The sequence below is a fragment of the Dicentrarchus labrax genome, unplaced genomic scaffold (assembly GCF_905237075.1).
Source record: "Dicentrarchus labrax unplaced genomic scaffold, dlabrax2021, whole genome shotgun sequence".
NCBI classification, from domain to species: domain Eukaryota; kingdom Metazoa; phylum Chordata; class Actinopteri; family Moronidae; genus Dicentrarchus; species Dicentrarchus labrax.
Genome location: NW_026136718.1, coordinates 2,269,351 through 2,284,459, shown reverse-complemented (window position 1 = coordinate 2,284,459; position 15,109 = coordinate 2,269,351). Strand labels below are relative to the sequence as shown.

Here is a 15,109-nt window from a genome sequence, read left to right as displayed (position 1 = left end):
GAGTGCCTGTTCCTGAGCTGCAGAGACACAACTGACCAGACTGGATGTGACAGACAGGATTCAGGTCACCAGAGCGCAGGGAGGAATAAAGGCAGGAGGGTGGTCTCTCACACACACACACACACACACACACACACACACACACACACACACACACACACACACACACACACACACACACACACACTAACAGGACCTCTTCATCATATGTGTGTCTTCAGCAGTGTAAACTGAGGACCATGACAACCTCTGGACTCACATGGCTGCACACACACAGGGGCACAAAGGTAACGCCTCTGGAGACCACCGGACCGCCACGTATGTGTGAGAGTGTGTGTGTGTGTGTGTGTCAGTAATAAAGCCTCCCTGCAGAGGAGGGGGTGAGGGGGGGGGGGGCTTTCATGAACCTGACAGACTGACAGTGACGTCTCCTTCAGTCCACAACAGCTCCAGCAGAATATCTATCCATCTGTCTTTCACTCAGTGGACTCCATTTTCTCTCCATTTCCCTCCTCCTGGGACTCATCTCTCTTTTCTTATTCTATCATACACAACCCCCTCCGTCCCCGACTCCCCCACCGACCCCCCCACAACCTCCAATCTCTCTTTACTGTAAGACCAAACAGCGACAGCAGCAATATCCTTGACCTTTTTCTGTGTCTCAGAATAAGAGAATAGTGGACGACAGCAGGTGACAGGGAGAGGAGAGAGAGAGAGAGAGTGTGTGTGAGAAATGTAATTCAAAGCAATTTTAGGGTTTGTTAGCCTGCTGAATTATTCATTGCATCCAGTTATGACTGTAAACATTTTCTCCTAAATATTGCAACTGCAATTTTAGTGTTTGTTTCCCGTGACAGTTAATAAATTCATTTTTGTCCTGAAATCTGGTTTTTAGAGTTCTTAAGAATATTAACAGGGTTCCGGCTCTTTTTAAAGATTGTACAGGAAATCATTTTATCATTTAATGTACCAGCCGGCTTTGTATTGACTCATTTTAATAATGCAAAGTAGTATTATTATTTTACTCTTATTACTCCTCTCCAACAGTAATTAGTTACCCTACTAGTTAAAGTCCCTTACACAATCTGTAACTGTGTTCTTTCTCCCCAGAATTCAGACTTGTTCATTAAAATCAAACTGTAATAATATTAATGAAATGTATTAGTGACGTAAATAAAGTCAATTTAATAATATTCCAGATGTTTCAATGACTGGATAACTAGTCTTTAATTGAACTTGTATTCAAACCTTTAAGCAAATGACACAAAACAATAAAATTAATGTAAAAAAAAAAAGCTATATAAAATAATATTAATCAAACCAAATAAAATTAAATGATATTTTATATAAATATAATAAAATTAAATAATGATGTATATAAATATAATACAATTAAATATGATAAATGTAACAAATAGAAAGAAATTCCTCGAGAGACTGAGAGCTACAAACTGAGGCAGGTGAGGTGAAAATACGAATTTGGGGCTCCAGATGTCTGTTAGTGAGTCATCGACACACACACACACACACACACACACACACACACACACACACACACACACACACACACACACACACACACACACACACACACACACACACACACAGACACAGACGTGACCAGTGCGATGAGGTAATGCTTTAAGTCATCCATCGGCAGCTCAAAGTCCAATTACCAGCTTAATGGGAATGAGAGCAGCCTGAATGTGACATATGAGCTGAACGTCATGGAGGCTGTTTATTATCATCACGAACACACACAGTGACAGGTAACACACACACACACACACACACACACACACACACACACACACACACACACAGACACACAGACACACACACACACACACACACACACACACACACACACACACACACACACACACACACACACACACCTGCCCCTTTTGTTTTAACCTGCTCTGTTGTTGTGGTGTCTCTGGTAAGTCTTTTAATGTGAAAACAAACAGGAAGTGTTGAGTTTCCACCTGCAGTAAGCAACCTAACTCCGACGTAAAGAACAGTCAGTTAAAAAGAGAAAGTCAGAGAGTTATTTTAAAGCTAAGTTGTGTATTTGTACTTTGGTTGAACTGGCCCACACACACACACACACACACACACACAAACACACACACACACACACACACACACACACACACACACACACACACACACACACACACACACACACACACACTCCAGCATTACTGATGTACGTCAGTCACTCGGAGCTCTAACACCTTCAACTCTCCTTTCATGTTCGTGTTTCTGGAAAAAGAAAAATCAATCACAACCGGGCCGGCTCTGCCAGCGGGGTTCAGTAATTAAAGGTTAGCCTTGACAGAGACGGATTCAGTGCCAGAGGCTGTTATGTACATTCTTTAATTTTCACAGAATATCTTCTTCTTCTTTCTCTCCTTCCTCTCTGTGCGTTATTCTTCTTGTGGCTCTGAGCAGCCCGAGCCTTTATTAAAATAAAGCTCTCGTTCAGAGCGAGCCGCGGCGGAGGTCGGAGTGAAATCCCCGGGATGAATAACATGAGAAAGCCAGACAAAGGCTAATTACAACGCGGCTATATTTCTACTGTAATGGGAAATAAAAATCGCCTCGCAGCAATCCCTCACACAAAAACAGAAAAAAAAGAGAAAACGTCTTTGTCATTATTTTGAGGAACGACCTTGAAGACGAGGCTTCGGAGGGAAGTTGTGGGAGAGTTCTTCTGTTTTAATGCGAGGCTGCAAGTTCAAAAGTTAGGACTGTGAGAAAGACAGGGAATATTTATGAAGCAGAATCTAACATAAAAGGTTTCAACCCGAGGGTGTTTTTATAAAATCCGATAATTAAAACGTTGTCAGGTTTTTTTTAATTCTTTTTTCCTCCTCGACCTAAGTGGTGATGTCACATACGACAAAAGGCACTCAAAATGCAAAAGAGCTCATTGGTGGAGACGGTAAGTGAAGTAAATCAGACGAGACAGTGAATCGGAGGGTGAGGTAGCTGTGTGTGTGTGTGTGTGTGTGTGTGTGTGTGTGTATGTGAGAGAAAAATAACATTGATGCTTCACAACTGAGGCGGGCGGCTCGGGAAATGAGAGGCCTAATTGACCGTGACAGAGAGTGGAGCAGAACGGGGATGAGATGTTGGTGTGTGTGTGTGTGTATGTGTGTGTGTGTGTGTGTGTGTGTGTGTGTGTGTGTGTGTGTGTGTGTGTGTGTGTGAAACTCCCCTCTGATGAGATTCATGATTCCACTAAAAACATCTCAGTAAAAATCTCCTGAAAAGGTGTTGGGAGGAGGAGGAGGAGGAGGAGGAGGAAGAGGAAGCAGACCTTTATTCCTGATCTGCTCAATGTGTTCAGCATTATGTGTATTAACTGACACTTCCTAAGCCACGCCCCTTTATAGCCAATGATAGCTAATTACATGGCCAACAACGGATGCAGAGTTATGTGTTACTGTTCTATGTTGTTCTCAATTATATAAATGATTTAAAATCAATTCTGCTTTGCTTGTTCTGTTGATCGGTGCTAAGCTACCGTCACTTCCTGCAGGGGTGTCACATTAAAAGCCTTCCAGGAAGTGGGAAGTAGAGTGTGTCTGTCCCACAGGTGAATACTACACACACACACACACACACACACACACACACACACACACACACACACACACACACACACACAGATATATATGTATAACTGTATATATTGTTTTATGTGATTCTGTTTACTCGTGTTTTATGTTATTCTATGGATTTAATGATCTTTTTCTGTGTGTGCAGCATGAAGAAACTACAAACCTTCATATACAGCCTTGTGTTGAATTATGATGAATACATTTGATTCCTTTGTTTTTGTTCTGTAAAAACCTGCTTTAATCTTCATTTAGCTGAAATCCCGGGATCCCACTGCCCACCTTCCTCCCACCCCTGATGCCGTCCGTCTAATGGGAAAAATATACCCCTGAGACTTTATTAAAAAGGCTTTTAATGTGAAATATCTGTGCATGAAGTTTCACTTTTGTTATTTTACATCTTTTCTAACTATTTGTGTGTCTTTATGTTGTTACTGTATGTGACTTATCTGCTGCTGTCTCCATCTACCGCATTTACTTGTTCCCTACTCACAGAGAATAACTGCACACTGGCTCCAGCCCTGACTCTGTATGTAGTGTGGAGAGTCTAAACCATTACAAACACGAGCCAGAGTGTGTTTGAACACACCAGAGGAGATATTTTATATATATTATGTGAGCTCTGATATGTATGATGGATAGAAAATGTGGTTTTCCAGACAGGAAGTCAATGTGGGGGGGGCAGCAACTGAAGCCTGTAACAGAGGCACAGGTATGATGGATGGATGTGGTTCGCTCATTCCCAGGACAGACAGGCAGAAGGGCAGACAGGCAGACAGGCAGTCGGGGGAGATATGATAGACAGACTGACAGATGAACGGACTGAGCGAGGAGAGAAAACTGTTAAATTATAAAAAAGGGTGTGATCACTCACAGCAAAGTCGTTAAATTAGCATATAATTGTGCTCTGCTCCTCATTGTCATTTGTTCACTCTCTCTCAGACACACTGGTTCCTCCTCCTCCTCCCTCCTCTTCCTCCCCTTCCCTCTCCAATAATCATCTCTCTGCTCTCACTCACCACGTCTTTTTTTTAAGCCTCCTCTTCAGATCTCAGTGTGTTTTTTATCATCTTAAAACTGGATCCAGAACTGAGCCAGGACCCTAATCCTCGCTCTCCCTCTGCACAGCTCTGTGTTGGGTATTTATCTGGACTCGCAGACAGTCTGCAGGCTGCTCACTAAGAGCTTTTTAATGACACTCGCTGCTGGTGGACTAATATGATGTCGGGCTCTCCACTGAGGCTCATCCACCCGGCACATGAGAGGGGGGCCGACAGTGGAAACACTATTCAAAGTCACCTCCATGTGAAATAAAACTCTTTTTAAGGAATCATTTTCCAGGAGTTGTTCTTGACAATAGACAACGTGTGTATGGGACACTCTGAATTCATCTTCTAACCTGTTAGCCATTAAAAGAAGAGGTAGAAAGTATTCGTTGCACGTACAATTAACAATTATCAACCACAACAACAAAAGTAAATGTGATCATTAATAACATCTGCAGCATTTCCAAAAATAGATCTGATGCCAAATGTTTGATGCTAGTGGCAAAAAATGGGAGCAGAAATGGGAAAAGGAGCCTTTTAGTGGCTCCAACTCCTGAGATACAGCCACCTCAGGTTATTGGGTACATCTGTACACTCCACTGCAATCCAATACAACTGTTCTACCATGAACTCTACAGGTTAATAATGTTTTTAATCCTGCACTCACCCCAATAACAGCTCAGTCAAGAGTCCTACATTACCCATCAGACCCAGAGGAGACCTGCATCTACTCGTGTGCTTCTGTACTTCATGCTTACGATGGACGAACTGAAGTGGGAAAAGGAGCCTTTTCCCACTTCTGGTAAACTCGCTTTGAATTGTCTCAGTGTGCAGCTCATCCCTCCAACAGTCGAGCTTCAAACATACGTAATCTGAGAGAAATTCTCCAGCAAAACACAGATTATTTCCAGGATATTTTAATTCCATGACAGGTAAACTAGTCCCTGAATTTCCAGGTTTCGCAGGAAGTGTGGGAACCCTGATAATTGCAGCACTTTACAGATTTGATGATATTTCTGATACAAAGTTAAACATTTTAATAACATCTCATCTGAATCTTTTACCCTTTTCATGATTTCTGATTCTGTTCTATTTTCCAGAGAGAACGAGAAGTGAAATAAGGACACATGGTGATGGTGGATTACCTGAGATGGCACTTTACACACACACACACACACACACACACACACACACACACACACACACACACACACACACACACACACACACACACACACACACACACACACACACACACACACACACACACACACACACACACACACAGAGCCTGACATCAATCAACAAACACAGTGGGACTCTAATCGGACACACACCATGTAACTCAGTCTCGCCTTCTTTCATCTGGCAGGATGAAATAATTCAGTATCTCTCTGTAAAGAAACAGAGATAAGGACGAGGAAGAGATGGAGGTGATTAAAATAAAGAACATGTGAAGGAGGTTGGGTGATACAGAAAGGCAGAGACAAGCTGAAAATCAGTAAACCAAAAAGGCTGAAGTGGGTGAAACCTAAAAGCAGCTCCTGATAGGACAGAGACAGAGAATCAGGACGAGACAAAAGACATCTGGGCTGGAGACGGACGGACGGATCCACAGGTGGACAGGTGAGTGTCACTGATACAGACAGTGAGGAGTTTCTGCTCGCTCTCAGCTGCCACAAACACGTCAGAGGGACGAGTCTGACCTTTCTGAAGGCTCACACAAAGAACACAAGACCCAGAGCACCGAGGTATGCAAATTCTGGATCATCGGATTCACGTCAGGTCCTTTTTAATGTTCAGTCTTGAACAAATAAAGTTTATTATAGCTGGGGTTTTATTTTCAGAGTTTTGGCCATCATTTAAAAACAAAACAAGCTGAGCAACAAAAAACATCTGTGCAACAACAAGCAATATATTGCAGAATCTAACCACCACATGCATCAAATCTGAGTAAAAGAAGTACTACAGGGCGCCCTGGTAGAGCCGTGTACTGAGGCTGAAGTTCAGCAGGTTTGATTCCAACCCTCTCTCTCTTCCCTTCCCTTTCAGTCAAGATATACCCCCTAATCCATACACTGATGGCACAGCTTCAGGGGCAATTTGGGGTTCAGTATCATGGACATGTGGCGGGAGGAGCCGGGGATCGAACCACCAACTGGATTAGTGGCTCCAACTCCTGAGATACAGCCGCCTCAGGTTATTGGGTACATCTGTACACTCCACTGCAATCCAATACAACTGTTCTTCCGTGAACTCTACAGGTTAATAATGTTGTTAATCCTGCACTCACCCCAATAACAGTCAAGAGTCACATTACCCATCAGCCCCAGAGGAGACCTGCATCTACTCGTGTGCTTCTGTACTTCATGCTTACGATGGACTGACTGAATATGTTCTGTTAGCTGCAGCCGGTGGCAGCTGGAGGATGGAAGCACAGGCAGTGTTTGTGACTCCTACCTGAGGCTGCGGGAGCGCGGTCTCATGGCAGGGGAGCGGCGTCCCTCCTCGTCTGTGATGCTCTCGGAGCTGAAGTGTTTGGTGAGGAAGTGCAGCTCGTCTGGAGTGGGCTGGGACGGCAGCTGGTGCAGCTTCTCCTGAGATGAACAGGAGGACTGTGAGAGGAGGAGCACAGAGGGAGCACAGATTACAACCAGCACTGGAGCTACTGCGGGGGGTTAAGCCAGAGCTAGGCTGAGACTAGGGCTTAGTCCAGGCCGGGGGGGGTTAGTTACAGGAGAGGACAGGGTGTGCAGGTTCAGCATCGGAGCACAGGAGAATTATGAGGCCCAGTGGTCAAATTACTCCAAACACCTGAAGCCAGCGGAGAAACTTCCAGTAAAATTACACTTTACAATGTGAGCTGTGATCCTGTGCCCTTCTCTGAAACTGGCAGAGATGCTAACATTATTCGATGCGGATGTTAAAGTGTTAATAATAATAACAAATATCTAACTTTTAACTAACTGGATTCTGATTCTTTATGTGAAACCTACCTGCATAGACACCATTAAGGGTTGCAACGCTAAGAGATTTTCATGGTACGATAACCGTCTCAGGAACTATCACGGTTGCCAGGTATAACACAATTATTCTTATTATTAACAATCATATTTTTAATAACACTGATACAGTAGAATTCAACGCTGTAGATAAGCAAATGTACACGCTATGATATCCTTACGTTTTTGTACCACGTCATCTGTATGCTGCAGCTTTAAAACTATTGAATGAGAGCAGGCAATCTAAGCTCAAAGCTCCAGATGTGGTCTACAGCTGGGCTTCTTCACAGCGTACAGAGGCGGACTGGAGCTCAACAGCAACTGAAGATTAAGTGTGTTAATTTAAAGCGAACCACAGCCAAACATCTGGATTAAAACTGGGTTCAATTTGGTTGGAAAACCAGTTTTATTACTGTTGCTCCATCAGCATTTAAAGGCCTATATTGAAATGTTAAACAGGTGCAAAACACACATTAAAATGATTCTGAAACACTGGTTTTACCTTTCCACCAAATTTATCTCACTAAATACCAAATCAATACTAACTGAGCACCGAGGGAAGCTCTTTTCATCTAACACATCATTTAAAATTCCATCATGAGCAGAATCAAACGGGCCTCGGTCCTCTGTAAACACAGTGAGCTAGCAGCTACGCTAGCAGCCTGGATCTACGAGTTAAGAGCTCGCACAGCCGGCTAACTCCGCTCGCCGCCTTTGAAGCATGCTGAGCCTCATTCTACAGGCGGCAGGTAGGGAGAAACTGCACGCCAGGGGGATTGAGATTGGAGATGAAGGAGCAGCAGAAGGTAAAGGAGAAGGAGAGAGGATTAGACCAGAGGGACGACTCATAGGAGTGAAGGAAGAGGAGGAGGAGAGAGGCCAGGAAGCACTTGAGGACATCAGAGAGGAGGAAGAAAGGAGAACAAGGGCTTTGCGGTAAAGTCAGAGGGAGCAAAAGCATTTACTTCTGGGTTTTTGGGGTCCACAGATCATTAAAAAAACACAGTTACATGCAGAAACACGGAGAACAGTGAGGATATTTACCGAGACAGTGGAGCTGGGGGTGTTGGTGCCATAGCCAGAGGAAGGCAACGAGGCCAGAGACCAGCGTCTGCCATCCGTCCTGAGGGGACAAACAGAGGTGAAGACATCAGGAACAAACATCCACCGTTAATATTTAAACACATATTCCAGAGCAGCCATGTCAGGGAGATGCAGCGCCATCATATACAGCAAAAAAAGGGATTCAGGGGAAAGGAGGGAAAATGCAAACGTAAGGACAACATGTGCAGACAAAAGCCATGAGGAGGATCCACTGAGACGCTGCAGACATTGAGTAAAGCGTGATGGAGTCCACTCCGACTCGTCTGCTCCCTGCTGGTCTTTAAACACCTTTTACATTCAGTTTATTAAAATCTAAGCCAGCTGTTATCCTGTCAGCAAATCCCACAAAAAGAACCAAACTGGACAGACCTGTCTGTGATTCTCAGCTCAACTGGTTCCTACTGACAACGTTAATCTTTAAAAACACAAATATATAGTGTCATTTCCTAAAATCACTTCTCACTGAAGTTTTTTTTTAAAGAAATAAAAGGAAATAGAGCATTTGCTAAGGATTAATCCATACTTGGTGCTATCTGCTAGTGAGTATTTGGGACTTTTTCCAGGATATTTAATAATTTAATCCTATTTTTGGCTTCTATTGACACATTTAACAGTTTTAATCCTCCTTTTTTTTATGATGCAGGTTAATTACAGGTAGGTGGTCACGGGACAATTGACTGCAGTTTACTGCAGTTTTACCTCTAAACACAACATTAATTTGGCCACAGTCCCTTAGCGCCAGTTCAAATAAAATAGAATTGATTTTATTTTAGAGAAAATTCATCGTCTAGAAAGTGTTTCACGTGTAATTAACATCACTGTGGAACTGATTACTGATCATTAATAGCTGTATGAATGTAGATATGACCGTCTGCAGCATTTCCTCTGGACTGAGAATTAATTCCTGTATGATATCTGACAACACAGATCATTTCCAGGATGTGTGGTAACAAAGACAGCCTGTGTATTCATGGTAATGAAGGAACATTAATGTGGTTTTAATCATTTTGGGACATCAATGGAGCACAGAGGAAGAAGATATATGAGACATACTGTGTTAGTAAATACATTCAGTGTCTGTTTTTGTCTGTTTATGAGATTTGTGACAAGAAAAACATGGACCATCTCCAGCCTCATCCAATATAACTGAACCCAGAGCTTCTCTCCCAACTTCTGGGCCCCAAAGACTCCAGAGAGAGTTTGTATCTTTGGCTCAGTGGGTGTCACAGCAGAGGACGAGACCCTGCTCGGGGGGAGTCCTCGTCGAGTGTGAACGCTCAGCCATGCGGGACGGAGGGCGGGAAGGTGGCGGCAGGAAGAGCGAGGAGAAAAAGGTTTAAGGTCAAAACTGAGAGGGTTACCTGTCAGCCCTGTGCCCGTGACTGTGAGGGAGACAAGACAATGGTTTTCTTTTTATAGCTGTTGGCAGCTGTCAGTGACACACACACACACACACACACACACACACACACACACACACACACACACACACACACACACACACACACACAGACACACAGACAGACAGACAGACACACAGCACTCATACCTCATGTTTGGGATTTTTGAACAGTTATAAAACAGGTCACGACTTGTACTTGCTGGTAGCAGGCGATTGCAGGAGGAAGATTGGTGCTATATTTTCCTTTAAATATGAATATAACTGCTGCACTTAGGGTTTTATAGAGACACCTAGACATTATGACTGAAATAACCGTATAAATAAATGCAGACACAATATATAATACAACTGTAAATGTGTGAAATAATCCAATAAACTCAGCTCTTTGATATTAAATATTAATACATAATACGGCGCTTCCAAAAAGTCCACAAAGATTCTTAATCTTGTGCCTTTAAAAAAAGTAATAACAGAACTTTTGAACGGACTTTTGGAGCTTTGTAGAAGAACAATGTACTGCAGGTTATTTTTATTTGATTCCAGCAGTTTCCAGGAAACTGAGAGACGTCTTCAATCATAAGGAACAAAAGCCAAACCAAAAATAAAAGCTTCTAAGTAGAGAAAGAACCTACAGAATTATCACTGATTTATGGTTGCTGTTTAATTAAACATAAAACAATGCCAGCTCCACTGTTCTAAGAGACAAAGAAAAGGCTTTTTGTGCCACCAGCCAACGACCCTCAAATGAATGACGTGTCATATCGTCCTCAGCCACGCGGTGTCGCTGTTGCCCTGGCGACCGCCATGCAGCTGCAGCACTGAGGTCAGCAGCCGGACGGAGAAGGATTTCCAAATCAAATCAACATTAATGCTCTTTTTGGCTGCCGCAGTGCCGCTTTGCTGCCACGCAACGCTTGATGATGTTGTCATGGAAATAGCCCGGAGGCAGGGAAGGTGCGTTACCATGGAAACATCATCATCTTAACGAAGATTTATCCTCGCTGGGGATTTCTTTACATTATAGCAAACTTTGATAGGAGCGTACATTCTCTTCATGTCAGGTTTAAAATCTGAACATGTGTGTATCTGTCTGTCACAGGTACGTGCAGAAAGTCACACACACACACACACACACACACACACACACACACACACACACACACACACACACACACACACAGAGAAAACACAAGAAACACACACTCTTACTCCCTCCTCTCCCTCTCAGTAATTACTATCTGTGCCGAGCGCCCAGACAGATAAGAGGTTTATTAATCCCGGTTTGAGTGACAGCCTCAGAGTGATCATCTGTCTCCTCATCAGCTCACACGCTATCATCAGCAGCAGCAGCTCGGCTCTCTGGGCGCCGAGGCCGCTGAGCTGTTCCACAGCGTTTCAAAGATATCGACGTTAAAAGCTCGAGTACAGCGCATCCATTATGGCCTCAATTTTTCCACTTCCTGTCTGATTATAGAGTTTTATTTGGATTTTATTTCCCACAAAATACTATTAAAGGTTCTATATATGAGATTTCAAAGATAAATATAGAAGCAAACAAGTATTTGCTATGTTAAGATACAGTGGAGTCACGGTGGTCTGGGTTTCTATCGCAGGATCTTTCATCATGTCTGCTCTGTGAGCGACTGAAACTGCTGTTTTTATCATCTACGTCGGTGAATTAAGGATTTATTTCCACCAAACCAGAGTTGGTGATTGTTGGAAACACTAACAGAGAAGGTTTTAATGAGTTTTATTCTGTTTCTGTCCACTTTAATGAAGTTACAATAATCTGAAGGTAAAATGAGTGTTTCTGTCTCTGGAGTCTGGTGGAGAGTGATAGTGATATTACGGCTGTTTGTGGTTAAACTAAAGGTCTATCTCTGTAGGGATCCTTTCCATAATGCTGTCAGACACTTACAATAACAACTTGAGTCTGTATTTAGTCATATTTAAGACATTTTAAGGCCTAAAATTCAGATTGTTTTATTTATTTTAGACTTTCTAAGACTAAAATCTGCTCCGGATCAGCCTGAATGTTTGTGTAAAAGCAATTTTTATAACCCTGATTCCATCCAGGTTTTTTACAGTATTGATCTGTTTTCTATCCTTCCCTCCCCTACAGCTGTGACCCTCAAATACACACCCTGCACACCTGAGTGTGTGTGTGTGTGTGTGTGTGTGTGTCTCACCTGCGTGCGGGAACAAAGGAGAAGTGTGCAGCTGTGTTGGGGGAGAAGTTGCGAGGGCTGTCCAGTGGGCTGGTACCTGAGAGACAGAAAGGAAGAGGAGCTGGTGAGTTAACGGAGAGACCATGAAGTTGTACAATGTATAAATCCATCTTCTGAGAGCCAGTGGAGTGAGAGGAGTTATTTTTCTGGAAGTAAAACCTTCATGTTGGTGACGGATGAGTCTTTGATGGACACGAAACAACGATGCGTTAAAGTCAGAAACACCCAATTGTAGAGCTAAAAACTGTTATGTGCTCCACTAATGGCGACCTGAAGCTAAAGATTAAACTTAAAATAGGGATTCTCTAATCAAGTTGTTTTAATAGCGGATCCTCTATGAGCTGTTTCTTTGTTGACTTTTAGTTTGTTAGCAGCTGGCGTAACGTATTATTGGTCAGTTAGATTGGCTGCTTTACAGTCTACGAGTGTCTAACCACAGGACAGAAGAACTAGTCTAACTTTACTCCAGAAATCATTTCATTAGCAAGTTCTTTTTCTTCATACGTCTATAAATTATTCATGAGAGTTGGATTATACTGCACGAGTTGTGTGAGGGGTTTTTAAACGGAAGGAATAAAGAAATAATAATAATTTTGGGTTGACCCAAATCCGATTCTGATGGCTGTAACATGAACTTATAGATATGTTGGATTACCCAGGAGACCCCTGGGCTTTCATGTTTAGGTATAAATGTGAATTTACAGCAGGAAACAATCCTTCCTGAACCCTCATGTTTTCTAACTTCAGACCTCAAAGCAGAAACAATTAAACCAAAAGCACTCGGGTCAGTTTGATTCACGTGAAAGAAAACCTGAGAATTTACGAGACCAGTGAGAAAATAACGGGCCTCTGTATGAAAGCGCATGTGTGAAGTGTTCTGCTTGTTCCATTTTCCATCTTCTTCTGGCCCTCAGCGGGACAAGAACAAGGATGTGAACGGAGGGGAGAGAAGAAGCTGGAGTGACGAGGATGAATTAAACTGCGAGGGAGAAAAATAAGAGAAAGAGGCTGTAACAAAGGATGGAGAGAGACGGACGGACGCAGAGACTCTGATGGAGTGTCTCATTAGGTGAGCTGAGAGGAAAGTGGAAGGTGGAGAGATGAGAGGGCTGACTAATCTGTCTCCTCCATCCTCAGAGAGAAGTGGATTTAGATAAAGGAGGAGAAAGTGTGTTTATCCTCACGGCTACACCCACCAAGAGTCGACTCACAGACAAATGAATTACAGAGAGAACTACTTGAGCCTAAAAAAGGAAACATGAGAGAGGAGAGAGAGATGGACTAAATAGGAGGAAAGAGGAGAGGAGAATGTCTCATTTTAATACCGTTGCTGTTGTACAGTGTTCCAGGATTTCGGTGCCCATACTGGGGGGTTGTGTTCACTATTTGAGTTCACTGTTTAGTGCTACTAGATTTAGTATATAATATAAAATATAGATAAAATAAGTCATTAAGTCAGTGTGAGATTCCTTAATGGTAGGAAAAGGACCCCTTGAGGAAACAACAACAATGGTCCGACGCAGCTAGGGTTGCAGCGGTGTACCGAGATAAAATGGTACGTTCTGTTGTATAAAAAATGTTTGTACCATATATTGTTATTAATAATTAAGTTATTGTTAAATCTTAGAGCCCAACATACACAAGGTGTCAGAAAAGAAAAAAGGTTTGTCTGGTGCCATCATTCATATAGTGGAAGCTGCTTTTATTGATCTATAACTGGTAGAAATCCTCCTTGGGTCAGTGTTATTCTGTTTCTTAAGGACATTAAAAGTTGTTATATTAGCCGGGGTTCCTAGCAACCTTCTCCTCCCAAACAAAACCAGACAAACTCACTGAATAATTAAGTGAAAACAGTAATTCAGTCTGACGCTTCTCCCTGCACTGAACATAAAACATCTGCAGCACAAACTGACGGCCAGGAAACAGACGACGCTCTTCTGAATAAACCTGAGATTATTTAATAAGCTTCCTGACACGTCCATACATAAACAACACGGCGTAATGGATACAAATATTCAAGGCCGGTCTGTGTGAGGGGAACGCGTTGCTCCGCGTGTCGGTGTGTAACTAATAATTCAGCGGAGGGAGACGGCGAGGGCGAAGGGGCGAACCACGCAGATGGATGGGAGAGCAGAGGCTTCAGAAACAGGAGGAGAGATTAGGTAGTCGGACATTTCCACATCAATTATGCAGTTTCCTCAGCAGCACGTCTGGACAGAGCAGAAACTCAAATATTAATACGAGCGTTTGCTTTCTGTCAGATGGGGAATCCGTCTCTGAGCGTCGAGTGAACACGCGTGTTATTAGTCAAACAGACGCTTGTTAGTGTCCATCGCACTCGTGTGAAATGTCCCATAAAGATCTTGTGGTGTTGCTGGAGTTACGTTTAAGAGACACAAAGGTCTGTCACACTCCAGGGCTCCGGTTGTGTTTGTGTGGACCATTACTCAACATGAGGCTCATTCACAGACACTAGAATCAATCTGTCTCTGTAAAGAGAAACGACAAACAGCAGTGAGGTGGAAACTGCTGTTTTCGTGTGTGTGTGTGTGTGTGTGTGTGTGTGTGTGTGTGTGTAGGATGGTCAAGGCTCCTCAGATGTATTTGCATAATAATGAGTATACGCTCTCAGGTGTGCCACAGGAGCTCAGTGTTAGCATTGAGCCCCGGTCTTTGGTGTGATACTGGATTTTAGTGC

General features: G+C 43.0%; 1 protein-coding gene across 19 annotated transcripts in view; it reads right to left on the bottom strand.

Moving 5' to 3' along the window:
• Positions 1 to 15,109, bottom strand: part of mast2 (microtubule associated serine/threonine kinase 2) — a 170,643-nt gene that overhangs the window by 25,007 nt on the left and 130,527 nt on the right. For 12 of the 19 annotated variants that reach the window (XM_051375728.1, XM_051375729.1, XM_051375735.1 and 9 more), the window contains 4 exons: positions 12,373 to 12,448; positions 10,143 to 10,163; positions 8,722 to 8,800; positions 7,136 to 7,290 (listed from right to left, as the gene is read on the bottom strand). In XM_051375728.1, coding sequence (XP_051231688.1) covers positions 7,136 to 7,290; positions 8,722 to 8,800; positions 10,143 to 10,163; positions 12,373 to 12,448 — 331 coding nt within the window. The remainder of the gene's footprint in view (positions 1 to 7,135; positions 7,291 to 8,721; positions 8,801 to 10,142; positions 10,164 to 12,372; positions 12,449 to 15,109) is intronic. The other 7 variants (XM_051375733.1, XM_051375738.1, XM_051375747.1 and 4 more) reach the window with 3 other exon arrangements.